The sequence below is a fragment of the Dipodomys merriami genome, unplaced genomic scaffold (assembly GCF_024711535.1).
Source record: "Dipodomys merriami isolate MVZ:Mamm:240054 unplaced genomic scaffold, mDipMer1.0.p SCAF_435, whole genome shotgun sequence".
In the NCBI taxonomy this organism is placed as follows: Eukaryota; Metazoa; Chordata; class Mammalia; order Rodentia; family Heteromyidae; genus Dipodomys; species Dipodomys merriami.
The window spans coordinates 285299-304787 of NW_027205993.1; the positions used below are offsets into that span (position 1 = coordinate 285299).

At 44.6% G+C, this 19489-nt stretch overlaps 1 protein-coding gene and 1 long non-coding RNA gene across 2 annotated transcripts; one reads left to right on the forward strand and one right to left on the reverse strand.

Moving 5' to 3' along the window:
* Positions 1–4299: 4299 nt before the first annotated feature.
* Positions 4300–6233, reverse strand: LOC138807812 (cytochrome c oxidase subunit 5B, mitochondrial). Its single transcript, XM_069993582.1, has 4 exons — positions 6092–6233; positions 5460–5533; positions 5177–5276; positions 4300–4484 (listed from the first exon to the last, which is right to left on the reverse strand). Exons 1-4 carry the CDS (start codon positions 6192–6194, stop codon positions 4384–4386), a joined length of 378 nt encoding a protein of 125 aa, XP_069849683.1. The 5' UTR covers positions 6195–6233; the 3' UTR covers positions 4300–4383.
* Positions 6234–6248: 15 nt separating this feature from the next.
* LOC138807813 (uncharacterized) lies at positions 6249–19371 on the forward strand. Its single transcript, XR_011366284.1, has 4 exons — positions 6249–6475; positions 10631–10712; positions 17556–17664; positions 19085–19371. It is a non-coding gene; the product is annotated as an uncharacterized lncRNA (long non-coding RNA).
* The last annotated feature ends 118 nt before the right edge of the window (positions 19372–19489 follow it).

Consider the following 19489-nt stretch of genomic DNA (forward strand, 5'->3'; position numbering starts at 1 on the left):
ACTTCTGGATTTTCTGGTGATTAATTGGAGATAAGAATATCATGATTTTCCTGCCTAGGCTGGCTTCAAACCATGATCCTCAGCTCTCAGCCTCCTGAGTAGCTAGGATGATAGGCATGAGCCACCAGCACCCAACTGATAAATATTAGTTTATATGATCAGAGGGACAGAGCTATTGTGCCCTTGTGTTCCTCCTCTAAGAGTATCCTCCTTTGGTTTCACTGTGTGTGAATGCCTAGAGTTCTGCATCAGTTGTCCTTTTGATGGTCATACTCTGGAGACTGAGAGAATTTAAGAAGTACACATTTGAATATGATAGGAGTATAGTTCAACCTTCTCTCAAGTAGTCCTTGAAAAATGTTCTTTATTGTACACATGCCAATCATTTAGTAAATGCCATTAGACTGAGGCCTATGTTCTTCCTTGGTGATGGGAAATGGTATCCAGTTTCTAACGGTAAATGGCTCAAAATTCAGATGGAGCTCACTTCCACACAGGAGCAAAGGTTTGTCCTTTCAGCAGAGTACATTCTCTTTCCTCTTGGAACCAAAAGCTGTTGGTTACCAAAACGAAAGGAAATGATCTATTCAGTGCACATGATGATCAAAGCATAGATTCTCAAAATTGGAAGCACACAGGGGAAATCTGAAGTTCTGATGTCTGGATCCTATTCCATATACTCTCATTCAGTAGTCTGGATATGCCAGAGTACAGGGATTTGTAAAAGATCCCCAAATGGTTCTAATACTGTAGCTAATATTGAAGACTGACTCTCCCAGAGAGTGAGAGGTGAATTCATTGGTCCCTATGTTAATTTCTTATTGCTACTATAAAAGTTAATCACAAACATAGTGGCTTAAAATTTAAATGTATTATATGGTTTTGTAGAAGTCCCTAGTATGCAGTCCAAGATACTGTAGGGCTTCTCATCTATCTTGCTTTTCTCAGCTTCCACAGGCTACTTGGATTCCTTGGTTCAAAGCCCCTTTCCCATCTCCAAAGCCAGCAGTATCACATCTCTGTGGCTTATGTTGACATATTTCTTTCTCTGCCTTCTTTGTGTTTATTGAGACTACCTAGACAATCCAAGTCTCCCTATTTTAGGGTCAGTGATTAGCAACCTCAATTCTATCTGCAGCTCTAATTCCTTTTAGCTATATTACACATGCCAACCCTGTACCAGGTCTTAAATTTAGTGCCTTAAGCCCTTGCTGGGCTTTTTTGGTGCCCTACCACTTAAGCTGTTTCCACTACTACCATATTTTTTTCCTACCCATCAGTTGTAAGACATGTCAGCTGATTCTGCTGTTTGGTTATTGTGAACAGAGCTACAGTAAATATGAGCTTTCATGTACATTTGCTTCCCTTTCAACATATACTGGAGTGGCATGACAGGTCATAATAAAGTAGACCCACTTTACTTTTGTTGTCTTTTTTTTTTTTTTCCATCCTGGGGCTTGAACTCAGGTCCTATCCTTGAGACTCTTTGTGCTCTACCACTTGAGCCACAGCACCACTTCCAACTTTTTTTGAGTAGTTTATTGGAGATGAGAGTCTCATGGATCTTCCTGCCTGTGCTGGCTTTGAACTGTGATCCTCACATCTCAGAATCCTGACTAGCTATAAGCATGAACCACCAGCACCCAGCCCATTTTACTTTTTAGTAAAACTTCTATACTGATTTCCACAGTGGCTGCACTAGTTTACATTCCAACCAACAGTATATGAGAGTTCCTTTTCCCCACCTCCTGGCCAGCATTTGAGCGTGTTTTTACTCATTTGCAGAATCTAGACTTAAGGAATATTGACTGAAATTCACTGACAACTATTGAAACATAGGGGGAGGGAGGAACCCCAGGAAATAGCAACATACAAGGTTAATCTAAACTTTAATATATGCATGTGAATTACTGTGGTAAAAACCCTTTGTCCATTTTACATAGAAAAAAAATGAATGACAGGAAAGTAAGACAAGCTATGCATATTGTGGGACAGTTACCAGCCACAGAGGGAGGGTCAATGAAGGTGAAGGTGAATATGGTAGACGTGCTTTATATGCATATATAAAAAAATAATCTGTTGAAATTGTCGTAAGTAGGGGAAAGAAGAAATGTGAGAGATAGATGATTTTGATAGGTGTTCATTGTATGTATGGAAATGTATTGAAACACCGCCCCATATATAGAATATGTGCTAGTAAGAGAATCTTAAGAGGGAAATGAACAAAGACTTTTGAGATGAGGAAGCTGGTTTGGTTTAGTGATATAGGAGTCAAAGCTCACCATAAGCAGTTGGGACTATAAGGGGAAAATGTACAGGGAAAGGCAGACTTACCAATAGCATTGGAATAGTCTTCAAGATAGTGGAAAACTTTTAAGGTTTTATGGTGCAAGATTAAGTTAGATTCAACAGCCATCTAAGAGTTTCCCTTCCAGGAAGAAAAGGCCTCAGTGACAAACCAGTGCTTGGGCACTTTCTGAAAGTAGAGATGACAGCAAGGAATGGAAACAGTAGCTTGGAACACACCTTTAAGACAGGCAAGCAAGATTTGAGGGGAAGGACCTGTCTCAAGTCACTCTCCTATCATGAATTCAAACACAAAACGTCTAGTTTGAACCAATATTGTAGATAGTTACTGAAGCCACCTCTGGTTAATCTCCACAAAAAATCAAAAGGTGTTTCTACTAGGCACTGGTGGCTCATACCTGTAATCCTAGCTGAGATCTGAGGACTGCAGTTCAAACCCAGCCAAGGCAAGAAAGTCCCCTTGAGCAAAAGAGCTCAGGGACAGCACCCAAGCCCTGAGTTCAAGTCCTACAACCAACAACAACAAAAAGGCATTTCTATTTTACAGAAGAAAAATTGAGAACTTGTCTGCCACACAACAACTATAGTGAATTTTTAAAAATGTATTTCTAAAGCAGAAAAAAAAAGCCTCCTATAAATACACCTAAAACTTAATGTCCAAATATTAAATGTTCCTTTTTTTTTCTTCTTCTGAGACATGGTCTATGTTGCCAAGGCTGGCTTCAAACTCCTGGGAGGATCCTATGTGATCCTTCCACAGTGGCTTCCCAGGTACAACTACAGAAGTTATTACTATGTGCAGTACCATTTTCTTCCTTTTTCTTTTCCTTCATTTCTTTCTAAACTTGACAAGCCAGAATTTATTCAAGAGCCATGGAGATAGGTCATAGTACCCACTGCAATGTCTGTCAGGGAGATTGAAATCAATAATCAAGGCCAGAGATTACTCAGTGACACAGCCTTTCCCTAACATGCATAAGACCCTAGTGTTAAATTCCTAACACAACAATCAAGATCCAACCAGCCACACACTGCAATTTGTCTTCCCTTCTCACTTCCCCCTATGATTTTCCCCCCTCTATTTGCAGTTTATTTAAAGAAACCTGGTCTTTCGTTTCTAGAACCATCCCCTATTCTGGATGTTGCTGCTGTTATCCCCATGAACTCTTGCTTTGAACCGGATCCCTCAAGACTTCAAAGTTCCCAAAGCACTTCTGGCAAGGCCACTCTGTCCTCTATGATGCCAAGAGGACTTACTACCTTCCAAGCTGTTTACACATTTTACCTCTTGAAACCACACAAAGTACCTTTTCTGTAGGCATAATCAACCACAGATCATGCCCATGGTCACATCAAATAATGGAGCCAGACTCTACAGCACATCCTTTTCCCCTGTACCAGGTGGTCTCACTCATCACATTATGTAATTATTATTATTGGGGGGGGGGGGTGTCTGCCTGTGTGCGTGCTGGTATTGAACCAAGGGCTTCATACATGCTAAGTACACTACCTTTGAACTATATCCCCAAACCCAATCTTTTTTTGTGTGTGCCAGTTCTGGGTCTTGAACTCAGGGCTCAGATGCTGTCCTTGGGCTTATGTGTTCAAGAATAGCACTCTATCACTTGAGCCACAACTCCCACTTCTGGCTTTTTTTAGTTAACTAGAGTCTGCCCGAGCTGGTTTCAAACTGTGATCCTCTCAGCCTTCTGAGTAGCTAGTATTACATGCCTGAGCCATCAGTGTACAGCGGAATCTATTTTTTAAAATAACTTATTTAGCAGTGCTAGGAATTAAACCCAAGGCCTCATGTATACTAGGCAAGACGTCTACCACTGAGTTATATTGCTAGTATCCAATCTATTATTAAAGACTGCAGCAGTTACACACTTTTAAGTTGATGACAAGCTCATATTGAAAAATAGCAATTTACAATATACAAATCACATATACCTACCCCAAACAACAAAAGACTAGCTACCTATGGGAGGAGCCAATGCAATGGCTAGTCTTTATTGTGAAGAAGAAACTTTACAGCACATTCTAAGAACATCAGTATGGGGTTCAGTGGCCCATCTAGTGGGATACTAGCTTGTAGTGGCTTCCACAACCTGGGCATCGCTGAGTTTCCCCTTTGTGCAGCCAGAACCAGATGACAGTACAGTTGTCTTCTTCACCTGAAAGGAACAAAGGTTAAGTGAAGGTCACCCAGCTTAAAAAGGGAGAGTTTCAATATTAATCTCTTTCCCTCAGACACTTATGATTGTCAGTTCAAGCTCTTTCCTCCTCGAACAAAGAAACTGCAGGCTTGACTTTACCTATGAGTAAACTGAATTTCTTCCAGGACTACCAGAAAATTTAAAAGCAAGGTCCATACCAGTATGCATCCTTCTATGCATAAAAGAAGTATAATCATAAATATTATCTGGATGACTATTTCTTCATGACCCATTTCTGGCCATTTCTGTGGCTGTTCTACATATCTTTTCGATAAGATGATCTACTCATGAATAATAAGGCTTCGGAAGACCAAAACCCTTATAACTCAATTACATATACATACCCAAAACTTTTTCCTTTTTTTGGTTGTGGGACTTCAATTTGAGGCCTGCGTGCTGTCCCTGAGCAATTTTGCTCAAGGCAAGCTCTACCACTTTGAGCCACAACACCACATTCCGTTTTTCAGGTGGTTAATTGGAGATTAGTGTCTCACAGACTTTTCTGCTCAAAATGGCTCTGAACCAGGATCCTCAGCTTTCAGCTTCCTGCATAGCTAGGATTACAGGCATGAGCCACCAGCACCCAGGCTCACACAAAATTTTTGAAGCAGCATCCTGTATTAAACAGAAAATAGACATGAGGTACTTACAAATGCAGCCCACTATCCTCTTGTTGCTGATGGATGGAACCAAATTAGGGTCTTCCTTGGTGCCTGCAGCTGCTTTGGGGGCCAATATATTGTAAGGGTCCTGGAAAAAAAGAATTGAGCAATTAACGCTAAACAATCTCTGCCCACACCCAGCCTATAAGTACAGGGTGGCTTTTCCTACAAATCAGGTTTCTAGGATCATATGCTCCCATGGAGAAACTACTGTTTATCCCACCCAAGACAGCGGGCTCCACAGAGGACATAGCAGAGAATCTGCCCTCACCTGTCCCTTTTGCCTGGCCATCATGATCTCCCTTTCCAGTCCAGTAGCCTGATCCTCATCAGTAGGAACACCACCTAAAGGAAGATACGTGACCAACAGACATGATCAAGATTTAAACACACACACACATACACGGAATCGGTAAAGGTTCGCGTTTTGGTGAACTCATGGCACTCTTTAAAAAAACCCACTGATAACTCATGGTCCTCTAAGTCATAATTGCCTAGTGGCAAGCGTGGCGGAGAAGCGTGGTGGTTCTCCAACCACCGACACCAATTTTTCCAGTTTGTTTTGTTTTGATCAAGCCAACCAGAGCCCCTTCCGTTTGGGGTGAGCAAATGGTTTAAGGGACCGTTAGGCCGGTCCGGTACTAGCGGCGGCCCCGGCCCATCAAGGTCACCCAGCACCCTCTAGTTAGGGCACGGTCCACAGTAGGGTCGGCTTGGCGGCGGCGGCGGTTGTTGCAGCCCGGAACCACAGCGAGAGCCGGTGGGGCCGAGAGTTCTCGGGGCCGGGAGCAGGTCAGAGGAGCCCGGGGAGGGGAACGGCCGACCCCATTTTGCCGGCCCACCACCCACCACCCAAAAGGGGGCCACGACGCCGGTTCCGGGCGCGCCCGACGGACCAAGTACCTCTAGACGCCATGGAGCGCACCACAGGCGCTCCATTGGGAGCACGGGCCTTTAAGGCCTGCGCGGCCAGCGCTCCGGCTCCGCGAAGTAACCTTGAAGCCATAGCGCCCGCGACTAACAGCTGCAGTTCCGGGAACACGCTCGGGAGCTGGGCGGGACTTCCGGGGGCGGGCCTGTGTCGCCCTCAGTGGGTTTCCGTTTCCTACTTCGGGGGAGCCTGGCAGTTCAGGTGTCTGCGCCGGGTTTGGTGTTTGGCTCCTGCCTGGTTTTTGCCTGTCCCCCGCTGGCTAGCCATCTGCTAGATGAATCGTGGTGAAGCGCTTTCGGCCGCTCCGTCCCAACAACGTTGTGATTGCCTTCGGTTTGACCTGGCAGTCGAGCCCGGTAAACAGAAAGATCTCCGTCTGGACACTTAGCTGGGCCGCAAATAATACAGACCTGGAGTGAGCGCCGGAAGACCACTGTGTTGGTGGTTAGGATGGGAAATTGGAGTCTGGCCCACCTTAACTGGAGCTGGGACCCCAGGACCTCCCGCAGGTGTTCCGTGGGATGTGGCCGGCCCGGGCTGAGCCTTCAGGGGCTGGGCCCGGACCCTTGCAAATTAAAGCCTGCGGAGATGTTTGTTGATGGGGTGTCCACGGCCTTTGGGGATGTACATTGACGAGGTGTTCATTGGCTTCAGGGATGTGTATAGAAGGGATGGTCCACTGCATGAGGCGATTAGCCGAGGGTAGAGAGGGGGAGGGGGAGGAGAAGGAAGGATAGTTGATTATGGAAAGCAGAGTCAGAACTGACCAAAGAGTCCTCTGTAAAGCAGTAGATATCGGCCGTAGCTCCCTTTGGCTTACAAGTGTGCAAAACTTGGCCCCTTCCCTGGGCCCTGTCTCTTTGTTCATATTGTCAGTAGATCCCTAAAACAATTTAGCCACATGCAGTTTAGCCTTTTCCTTACCAGGTGGAAAATCCCTTCAGTTGTACGTTAATGCTTGAATTTTCACATTGCCTTTCTGAGCCCTGGTCTATAATAGCATCAAGTAATTTTTAGTAAATTTATTTCTTAGAGAGCATATATAGGCCCAAGCTGCCTCTGACCAAAGAGATTGTCTATTTATGCTGGTAGCACTGGGACTTGAACTCAGGGCCTGGGTGCTGTTCTGTAGCTTTATTTGTTCACTGCTGGTGCTCTACCACTTGAGCCACAGCTCCACTTTTTGGTTTTTGGTGGTTAATTGAAGATAAGAGCCTCAGACGTTATTGCCTAGGCTGACTTTGAATCTTGATCCTCCTATCTCAGCCTGAGTAGCTAGGATTGCAGGCACAAAGAAGTCAGTTGAGGCAAATTGAAAAGGACTGCCATTCCAGTTGTCCCTATCTGTCCTAGGTAGGTTATACCCTAGGAAGAAGAAAGCATTGTATTTTTAAAGGTCAACCACAGATGTTTATCTGTTAATCCTGTCCTTCCTGAAGTTCTAAGGTGATTGTGGGAGAAGGCTGAGGGAAGAGATTGAGAGGCAGAAAGGGATGTAATAGACTTAGATAGGCTAGTTCCCAGGGACCTCCTCCATTATTAGGGAAATCTATATGAGTGAGAAACAAGCCTCAACTTAATTTCCCACTGTATAGCCTGGAATGGATGGTTATATTATATGGTGAGGCAGCAGGAACAATCTACCTCCTTTTGTTTCATCATTGTCTCTGCCAAAACAATAAAACTTTATTGAGAATATTTTACTTTATAATATTTAACTGTGAAAATAAATACATATTTCAGTAAGTCATAAGGAAAAGATTTAGTTGTAGTTCTTTTTTCCCTTTCTCTAAGCCAGTTTTTCAACCTCAGCACAATTAACATGTGGTTATGGAAGTTCTCTGCATGGGGAGAAGGTGAGATTGTCCTGTATGGGTTATAGGATTTAGCTGCTTTGCTATTAGTACTCACCCAGTATTTGCCATGTCTCTTGGGGGCAAAACAACCTCAGAGGCACTTCCCTTTTGGAGAAGGAGAAAAGTACTCTGGATCCTTTCAAGGAGTATAGAGGACTCCATCTACTGGGGACAATAATTCTAAGTGAGGAGGGAAGAAAGGAAAACCCCTTGATCTATACCGGTCAGTACAAGGAATTTACTTTTTTGAAAAAGAAATAATAATATTTACCATGCAAAGACCTTGTGAAGCAAGTGAAGGAAGACCACAGAACAGGCGGAGGAAGACCATCTTTCTGCAGATGTACCATAGGAGGCAGAAGGAAATCCTCAACCTCAGGAAAGTATGAGACTTTTATGCAATAAACTACTCAGAAAAAGCTAGAAGTGGTACTGAGGCTCAAGTGGTAGAGTGCTCACCTTGTGCAGAGTTCAGGGACAGCGTCCAGGGCCAGAATTCAAGCCCCAGGACCAGGCAAATAAAAATAAAATGAAGCCAGGTGCGGGTGACTAACACCTGTAATCCTAGTTACTCAGGAAACTGAAATCTGAGGAACGAGGTTCAAAGCCAGGCCAGGCAGGAAAGCCCGTGGGACTCTTTTTATTTTTTTTTTTTAGGAATAAAAACATTTTATCTGTGTATTCAGAACCGTGGGACTCTTTATCTCCAATTAACCACCAGAAAACTGGAAATGGTGCTGTGGCTCAAGTGGTAGAGTACTCACCTTGAGCTGAAGAGACCAGGCCCAGAGTTCAAGCCCCAGGACTGACAAAAATAAAATGAAATGCAAGCTACTGTAGGTTGCTTTTTTTTTTTTCAGTTAACAAAATATTTTGTGCGCATCCCTCCATAGTAAAGCCTATTGAAGCCGGGGTGCCGGTGGCTCACGCCTGTAATCCTAGCTACTCAGGAGGCTGAGATCTGAGGATCACGGTTCAAGGCCAGCCCGGGAAGGAAAGTCCATGAGACTCTTATCTCCAATAAATAACTAAAAAAACTGGAAGTGGTGCAGTGGCTCAAGCAGTAGAGTGCTCGCCTTGAGTTGAAGAGCTGAGGGATAGCGCCCAGACCAAGTTCAAGCCTCACAACTGACAAAAACAAAAACAAACAAACAAAAAAACCTATTGATCAGAAAAGAACTCTTTACCTGATTTAGGTAACTAACCTCTACATCACCTTTATAATTAAAAAAAAAAAAAAACCCTATTGGTCAGGCCAGGTGGTAGAGGCTCATGCCTATAATTCTAGCTAGTCAGGAGTCTGGAGTCTAAGGAACTAGGTTTGAAGCCATCTTGGGCATGGAAGTATGTGAGACACATCTTCAATTAACCACCACAAAAACTGGAAGTGGAACTGTGGCTCCAGTGGTAGAGCACTAACTGAACAGAAAAGCTAAGGGGTAGCACACAGGCCCTGAGCTCAAACTCCAGTACTGGAAAACAAAACAAATCCATAAAGATCTAATTTATTATATGCTTGCTGCATAATATTCCCCACTATTGATGTATCCAGTCATTCCCCTTTAATAAATATTCAGATTTCTAGGTTTTGCTTTATGATACTAGTGGTTTGAACTCAAGGCTTCACACTTGCTAGCCAGGTGCTGTACCACTTAAGCCAAGACTCCAGCCCTGTTTTTTGCTTTTGAGGCAAACTTGTGATAAAGCCCAGGCTGGCCTCAAACACCTTCTTTAGCCTCCAGAGTGCTAAGATTACAGGTTGAACCACCACACCAGAGCAGATTTCTAGTTTTTTGTTTCTGCTTCAGTGCACATCTGCAAGTCATACAGCCTTATAGTCCAGAGCTTTTGTTTCTGGAGAATAGGAACTATGAGTGTGTGTGTGTTAAACATAATTTTTAATTTTTTTACCTGTCCTGGGCCTTGAATTGTGGGTTTGGGTGCTGCCCCGAACTCCTTTTTGCTCAAGAATAGCATTACCATTTGAGCCACAGCACTACTTTGAGCTTTTTTCTGTGATTAATTGGAGATAAGAGTCTCAGGACTTTCCTGCCTGGAGCTGGCTTTGAACTATGATCCTCAGATCTCACCCTCCCCAGTAGCTAGAATTATAAGTGTAAGCTACCAATGCCAGGCTTTGGCTATTTTGCTCATGACTTGCACTATCTCTCTCTCTCTTTTTTTGGTCTGTTATGGGGCTGATTTTTATTGAATATTATGGAGATTATATAAAGACCTTCCCATAGACCAAGACTGATCAGTTTTCAAAAGCAAGTAAAACATAGTTGCTGCCTTGAATCTATTATTGCAAATAGCAGGCTATGAAGCAGATTCCAAAAAGCTTAAAATAATGAAATCAGAAAAGGGTCTTTTTTTTTTTTCTTTTAATACCAGTACTGGAGGCTGAACTCAAACCCTTTGACTCTTGCTCAACTTTCCCAACCACAGTTGGTTCTCTACCACCTGAACCACACCTCTAGTTCTGGTTTTTGGTTGGTGGGGGTTGCTGGTTAACTCAACATAAGAGTCTCATGGATTTGTCTGCTCAGGTTGGCTTTCAACCAAAATTCTCAGATCTCAGCCCCTTCGGATTATAGGAGATAGCCACTAAGCACCTGAAAAAAAGGGTCTTAATCTACATTTCTGTTTCCTCAGGAACAGCTTTGAGCTCCAGTGGTCCCAGAAGCCCTGAGAACTATGGAAAATGTATGCTGGACACTTTTCATATAGTAGTCAGGTGAGGTAGAATGCCACTGCACATAAGCCTGCTGATCTCCAGCATCAGCCCAGGGTAGCCTCGACCTCAGGGCCTCCTTTGGAGGCCTGAAGAAGACTAGACAAAAAGTTTGTTGGGAGCCTGGACCTTTTCAAGTGAAGAACTACTTTTAAGCAGATGGTACAAATCCATAATGGGTCACCCCATCAGCATGGGGCCCGGATGTAAGTTAGATGAGGCAGACATCTTATTTTGGTGAAATGGGGTAACAGTCATGGTACCTCCCCAAACCCATGACTTTTTTTTTTTAATCCACTGAATCCCCCACACTCTTTCTGGGTATGAAGTAAATATAGTTACCCCTCCCTAGTAATTATGTTCCCAACAAGGGCCATTTTGCCAGTATGTGGCCAGGTGGGACTGCTCCTAGTATATGGGTTGGGGGCAGACTAGGTGGAGCTATCTGAATTGATAGAGGAAAGCCCACAAGCCATCTTTAACTAACAATACAGAAGGGGTTGTAGCCAGATGTCATGATTTCTGCACAACTAGAAAGGAATTGCCCATCTGGTAAGGAGTCAATGTCAGCCCACCTGACCTTTTATATCTGATTAGTGCCTATTTTGTGTATAACCAGTTTGTATTAAAACCAAGGTCTCCCCTCTCAGGATCTGAACTTTTTTCTGGTGCTAGCCTGCTTCACATCGCCAGCAATAAACTCCTTCATCCTCTCTAAACAGTGGTCATGATCCCCAAATACTCACCTGGGGAATCCTGCTCCCCTATCTCCTCTACACCCTACTACTTCCTCCTCTCCCTCCTTCCTCCTATTACCCATGATGGGGATGCCATGAGTCCCAGCTTCCTAAATCAGCACCTCACCAAAGCACGTGGAAGAGGTGAGGGCTGTTTATGGCAGGAGGAACTTACAAGGGATGGTGGGATACATTGACCAACCTATGTACATGGTAGGATTGGCGCTGGTGGGGGCTGTGCTAAGGCAGCCAGGGTGCACAGGTGCCCCTCCTCCAATCCCTGCCAGCAAACCCAGCTGACAACCAGAGGACCTAGAAGTCCCTTGATTTGGGAGTGGAGGACAGCCCACCTGGCAAAGAGAACAGAGAGAAAAGGGGGTGGGGGTGGGGCTCGGCATAGCTGTTGGAGAGAAAAGGGAAGGAAAACAAGGAATGGCCAGCATTGATCTTGGTCTCCGACAATCCCCTGCTTCTGTGGTTTAACTATGTCACTGGCATGCTTCAAACTGAGTTGGGTGCACTTGCCTGACACAGCAGGTCCCCTTCCCAGCTTTTCTCATAATCTATTGCTTCTTCAGCAATATTTCCCAGCAAGTAACTTTTCTGGAAGCAGTCAATAAAAAAATATGGAAGACTGCAACTGGGCACCTTATTAAACCTCTCTGACAACACATCTATTTTAAAGATCTTAACTGGCTTTTCTCTGTAGCATTGGGCAGCAGTTCAGTGCATAAAATAAAATGAGATTGTTGTAAGGTGAATCCAGTCAGCAAGATACAAAGAAGCCACATTTTGAGAGGTCAAATTGGGAGTCTTTTTAGAAGGCCAGCCACTGTAGGAAGTCGACTTTTGTCACAAGACCTGCAGCCCGGCAAATACACTTTAACATTGCCAGAAAACCGAAGCCATGAAAGTCAGAGAGGAAAGAAAAGGCAGAAAAACAATACCAACAAACCAGATCAGCTCTAATGTAGAGATAAAGTGGGATGTCATGTTGACTGGGAGGAGCACCAGGAGACACAGAGACAGGAGGCGTGGCCCCTAGCTGGTCCAGGCCTAAATAGGATCAGGAGCTTGAGAGTTCACAGCCCAATACCAGCAGGTCCAGTAGCCTATTGTCCAAGTCCCTGTCCCTGCCTCCAGGAATTTCAGGCACACCTATCACCTGGGAGGTGGGACTTGCCCACCTCCACCATAAAGACAATATGGTGCCAGTTAAACCCAATTCCCTATCATCCACCACATGGCCGAGATGGTGCTGGTTAGATTCAGTATCCCTACTTAAAGCTGAGCAGAGGAAGCTGACTTTATAAACAAGGGCTGAAGAAAGCAGAGAGAACAAAAAGTTTGGCTTCAAGGTTCCTTTCCTTATAGAGTTAAGACAGAAAAGAAAATTCCTTAACATGCCTGGTCAAGTAAAGGTTGTTGCTGTGAATTTCCTAGGTTCTTCTTCCCTTGTTTCAGCCACCCCAAAACCGGGATTATAAGTGTGTTCCACCATGCCCAACTTAAAATATATACTGTTAGGAAAAATGGAAAGGAATAGGCCAGACTTGATCTTCAACAGACTAGGACTGTTTATTAAGGTAATACAACAAGGGATACAACCAGGGAATGAAGGTTGTGCTTGGAGGCGGGGTAGAAGCTGGCTTATATAGAATTTTAGACAAGGAAAATTGCTTTAAAATCAAATAACCTTTAGATCTGGTGAGAGGGGTTTTCTGGCCAGGCTCACAATGGAGTGTTCCATCCAAGGTGGCAGGAACTAGCGGTCAGGCCTAGGGAATCTCACACCTGCAGTCAAGCGCATCTATACACACATGTTATTTTGCCTGACACCTATATGTACCTGAGGTAATGTGGTGGGGGTAAATCAATCCTTCACATACTATATGCTAATAAATGATAATTACATGAAAGGGAGAATACGCAAGAATAAAATAACTGAAAGTGTCACTTCACCAAGCTGACATTTGGAACAATAAGCAACCCCTTGTGTGAGATAAACTGGGAAAGAATAAGGCCAATTTGCCTAAAGTCAGCCTATCACTATGATTCCTATTCAAAAAAGCCAGGTCTGGTGGTGTAATCCCAGTACTTTGGAAGCTTAGGGAAGAGGACTGTGAGTTCAAGGCCAGCTTCAGCTACATGTTGTAAGTATCCCAGCAGTGAGAAACAGACAAGCCACCTGTTGAGAGGTCCAATTGGGAGTCTTTATTAGAAGGCCAGCATATGCAGGTGGACTCGTTGCAAAGAGCTGTAGCCCCACCAGTACACTTAGCACTGTCGGAAAACAGCCATGAGAGCCAGAGAGGAAAGAAAAACAGAAAAAAAAATACCAACAAACTAGCTCCAATAGAAAGCTGAAGTGGGATTCACTGGTGACCAGGAAAGAGCTAGGACACAGGGTACAGGACACAGGACATGAAGCATGGTGTAATCATGTCTTAGCTGGTCTGGAATTAAGTAGGGTCAGGTCAAGGGGTAGGGTCACCGTGAGCTTGAGTGGTCATGACCCAATACTAAAGCACACAGGTTTAAAAAAAAAAAATGAAAACCAGCCATAAATTTTCTGGAATTCCAGTGGCAAAAGATATTTTTGCCCATTGCATGATAGAATCACATGGTCAATGCTAGAAAAAACAGACAACACCAAACAAAATACAAGGCAAAACTCAAAACACAAAATTTTTTCCAACAACAAACAGAATTTCTTGTAGGATAACCAAGATCTAGATAGCCAAGAACAGAATTATGTTTAAACATCTTTGCTAACAAAGCACATTAGAAGGACAGTCCTCCATTTCCAAGGCCTGTGAAGAGATAACAGCAACTTTGTTAGCAAGACACATTAGCATCTAATTGACCATTGAATGCCTTCTAAATGAGTAGAGGAGTGGTAAGCTTGGTGGAAGGGTCAGGGTCCAGTGAGGCTAAACCCTTAACCCATTATGTGGCCAAAATGGCAAACTTCTGAACAAGTCATGATGGTAAGAAAATTTGGCAGAGCCTTATTGAGTAAGCAAGCAGACGGGCAGACAAACAGAAAAGAAGGAGACACTCTAACAGAGTGTAGGTGCTCTTGAGAAAAGAGAGAGAGTTTTAAATGATCTCCAGCCCAGAGAGAGAGAGGGAGGGAGAAAGAGAGAGAGAGAGAGAAAGAGAGGAGAGATTGAACTACAAGAAAAACTGCCTTTCTAGAGGAGATGGCTGGGAGGCAGAGGTGAAGGTCAACAGAGTGAGTTTGCTTAGAGAGACAGGAGAACAAAGAAAATTGTAATGTATGGAAAGTCTGACCATTTACCATTTCCTTGGAAGAAATTGTTCAAATCTTGCAATAATATTGTGGGGTCAAAAGTGCTGTTATCAATTGGTACTAAGGCCAAATTTTGAAGCAGTTAAGTTTTTAAATTTTGTGATCATCCAATTGATAAGAGGCCAAATTTTGGGGCAGACAAGTTTCTTTTGATTTTATATCTGGTTTCAAGCCTAGAATGGCTAACCTTTGTGAGGGAACCTAGAGGGTTGGGCTATTGAAGCATTTTGGCTTGAGTAGGAGAATATCTAAAGAGCAAAGAAGACAGTCTAAGAGAGTATCCCAGAAATGCAGGCAGGAAGTCTAATGAGGACATGGAGGGGGAGGAGTCCTGGAGGATGTGGAAGGGTGAAGTTCCAAAGGATGAAAGGAGGAGGAGTCCTGAAGGACACAGAAGGGAGACATCACATAGGGTGTAGAAAGGGAGGAGCCTCGTAGAATGTAGAAGAGTCTGCTGACTGTTATTTTGTTTTTTTGGTTTTTTTTGTCAGTCGTGGGGCTTGAACTCTGGGCCTGGGCGCTGTCCCTCAGCTCTTCAGCTCAAGGCGAGCACTCTACCACTTGAGCTACAGCGCCACTTCTGATTTTCTGGTGGTTTATTGGAGATAGGAGTCTCACGGTCTTTCCTGCCCGGGCTGGCTTTGAACCGCGATCCTCAGATCTCAGCCTCCTGAGTAGCTAGGATTACAGGCGTGAGCCACCAGCGCCCGGCTGAGTCTGCTGACTGTTAATAGGTTACAATGGAAGGCATCCCTGTCCACCCAAGTTTCTTTTAGAATGAGGGTCAGATTCCCATTTCAGGCATCCCCAAATCAGGAAGTGACCAGCCAAGGAGGCATAAGAGCCCTCTGGCATGGTGCCATGTCTGGAGAGACAGCAGAGGGCTCGTAGACACTCACCAGACATAGAGAAGAAGGAAGTCATAGTCACTCACCAGATGTAGAGAGGAGACAGTATGGTGGATGCATAGCCAGCAGTGGTAAAGGCAAGAAGTCAGAAGTGGGGTTCCTCTGGCTTTCAGTAGTTTGGTCTGAGGAGGGGCAGTCAAGGAGGTAAATTGGGCCTCGGAAAGAGAAGAGGAGGGGATCTGGAAACTCCTGACTCTGCCCCTTCCCAGATTTTCAGCACCAGATGTAAGGTTTGCTGAAAGGAAACTGCCACATGATTCAGGCAGAAAAGAGTTTATTGGGGGGAGAGTATACTGCCAGCCCACACAAGATGGAGGCATGCGGAGAGAGGAAGGGAAGGGAAGAAGGAGCACAGAAGGAAAAAACAAAACTACTTCTGGTGGGATTGGGGTTAATATAGGAAGAGAGTAGGAGGAGGAGTGGCCAGAGTGGATGCAGCTATGACCTCAGCATCTGGGAACCTCCCATGGTCCAAAGGAGGTGTGACCTGACAGTCCAGGGGATGGATGTGATGTCCTTTCAACTACAGAGAAAGTGGAGGTAACTGCCCCCAGGCATGCCAGTTACCTGTGTTATGAGTGCTGGGCAGGGGAATTATTGGGAAGGTGCCACATATGTACCCAGGAAAAACAGTAGGGAAGTGTAAAGTCTGCCCCGGGCCATGCAGGCCCCGTACAGATACCTCCCTACCTCTTGGCTAAGTTTACACAGACACTGACATAAACACATAGGTACAGGCACATACACACATACATACACAAACACACTGTGCACATTAAGTTTTACAGCACACAAAAATGAATTACAGAGCTGGGTGCCAGTGGCTCACACCTATAATCCTAGCTACCCAGAAGGCTGAGATTTGAGGACTGAGGCTCAAAGGCAGCCCAGGCAGCAAAATTCGTAAGACTCTTATCTCCAATAAACTACCACAAAACAGGAAGTGATGCTGTGGCTCAAGTGTTAGAGTGCTAGCATTGAGCTGAAGAGCTGAGGGACAGCGCCCAGGCCCAGAGTTCAGGCCACATGACCAACAAAAGAAGAAGAAGAAGAGCCATAGACTTGGAATTCCAGCCATAAGATGACATTATTTTTCCCAGTATTTTAGAACCATGTGGTCAATGCTATAATAGGTAACACCAAACAAAAAAAGCAAAACCCAAAACTTTTTACAATATGTTTAGACATCTTTGCTAACAAAGCACATTAGATGATCAGGCCTCAGTTTCCAGGGCCTGTGAAAAGAGGCAGCAACTCGTTAGCAAGGCACATTAGAATAAATGGGTGGAAAAGTAGTAAGCTTGGTGGAAGGGTGAGGGGCAGATAAAGGCAAACCCTTAACCCACCATGTGGCCAAGATGGCAAACTCAAAACGGCCAATTTTTGAACGAGTCATCATGGTAAGAAAACTTGGTGGAGCTTCATTGAATAAGCAGACAAGCAGACAAGCAGAAAGGAAGGGGCACCCTCTAACAGTGTGGGTGTTCTCAAGGAAAGACAGAGAGAAGGATAGATTGCACTGGAAGACAAGGGAAGTTACCTTCCTAGAGGAGATAGGCCAGGGACAGGAAGAGGTATGGCCAGATGGGAGAAAGGTGTGGCCACACTGGATCCAGAGGTGACCTCTGGGCCTGAGTTCTCCTATGGTCAGATGGGAGGAATAATCAAGGGCAGCCCAGGATGTGACCTAGCGGGGCGGGGGGGGGGGGGGGGACTGCTTCCAGGTGTGCCAGTTACTTAGGTAATGCAGATACTGGGTGGAAACTTAGCCAAGAGGTAGGGAGGCATCTGTACAGGGGCCTGCATGTCCCCAGGCAGACCTTAGAGGAAGGAGCATTTTTCCTGGGTACACCTAACAGGCTCCCCTTACCTCTTCAATTTGCAGGTGGATCAATCCCCAGAACACAGAAAAACATACAAATAGAAAACAGGACAGAGAAACAGAGACTTACTTCTGGAAGATATCTGAATGACCGCACAAAGATTTTTGGATGGTAAGTCCAGCATCTGTGAGATAGCTGTCAGTGCAGCAGAAAGACCACAGGACCCTGGAATGTCTCAGGGGGCACCTGCCCTGTGGGGGTTTCCATCTGTTGGCAGCAGGCTCTCTGAGGCCATCCGCCAGTGGCTTCAAGGAACCCAGATGCCCTCCTTGGCACTGGGATCTCGTTGGGGCCTCCAAAGTGTTGTACAGGAATTCGATGAGTGAGATACTGAGATTGAGAGTCTTTATCGGGAAGCCGGCATCTGCATGGTAGACTCCTGTCCCAAAGACCTGAAGCCCAGAACAGAGTTAGCATAGCTTTTAAAGACAAAAACCACAGGCTTGAGGTGGGACCAAGCCTTAATAACCTTAACAAAACTGTTGAACATAAAATAAAGCAAGCTAGATGTGGATACTTCTCTCTAAGAAAAGTGTTATACATAGGCAGAGCAGCCTATCTAGGGGAACAATAAGGGGCAATCAGGATCCCAATTATCTAGAGAGAGCGTAAGTTTCCTGGAGCTCTACAACTCAGGACATATTTGCAATCCAAAGAATGTTCTCTATAAACTCTGGAGTTTTCAGAAAGTCTCCATCTTCTATTAACTTTTATTTTTATTTATTTATTTATTTATTTTTGTCGGTCATGGGGCTTGAACTCTGGGCTTGGGCACTATCCCTCAGCTCTTCAGCTCAAGGCAAGTGCTCTACCACTTGAGCCACAGCGCCACTCCCAGTTTTCTAGTGGTTTATTGGAGATAAGAGTCTCATGGACTTTCCTGCCTGGGCTGGCTTTAAACCACGATCCTCAGATCTCACCCTCCTGAGTAGCTAGGATTATAGGCGTGAGCCACAGACACCCGGCTTTCTATTAACTTTTATTAAGATGCTAAGATGGCATTACTTAGCTCTAGCATCCTTCTTTCTTTCTTTCTTTCTTTCTTTCTTTTCCTTTGTCGGTCATGGGGCTTGAACTCTGGGCCTGGGTGCTGTTCCTCAGCTCTTCAGCTCAAGGCAAGCACTCTACCACCTGAGCCACAGTGCCACTTCCTGTTTTCTGGTGAGTAATTGGAGATAAGAGTCTCATGGACTTTCCTGCCCAGGCTGGCTTTGAACTGTGATCCTCAAACCCTCAGATCCTCCTGAGTAGTTAGGATTATAGGCATGAGCCACCAACGCCTGGCCAGTATCCTTATTTCAATATAACGTTTTGTTATGTTGGGCCTCCCAAGTAGCTAAGGATACAGGCTTATGCCATGGGTTGAGATGAACACATCAGAAGTGAGCACACATACCATATGGTTCCCCAGAACAAGGCCTGAGTCAAGACAGAAGAAGAGGGTATAAGGAGTCCTTTTTAAGGCAGACCTACTGGAGTTGTAAACTCCTTGAAGCATCCCCATTTGCCTAATCTTTGTGCTCCTTCCTAGATCCCCTGATTGGAAGGCAAAGGACCTAAAGGAATGGGAGCCTAAAGGAAGAGCAGCAGATCCTTAAAGTAAAAGGAAAACTTTAGAAGACATGAAGGAAGACAGATCAGTGGCAATAAAAGCTCTGGGCTTGTGTCCACTCTCCTAAAGCAGGTTTTGACCCTGAGTTGGACAATTGGCCTCCAAGCCTCAGTTTCTTCCCATGAAAAGCGATTCTAAGACTAGTTCCCTATAGCCTGCTGGAAAGATCAATTGAGGTCACATTTCCACAAGTAATGTATACACTGTAAAGGCTTATTCTTATATGAGTTAGTCTCATTTTTGCCTGTAATTGGCTTTGTCTCTTTATATTAAACTTTCAGATGATGTTCATTAAACTGGACCTGCCTAAACATTTTAAATGGC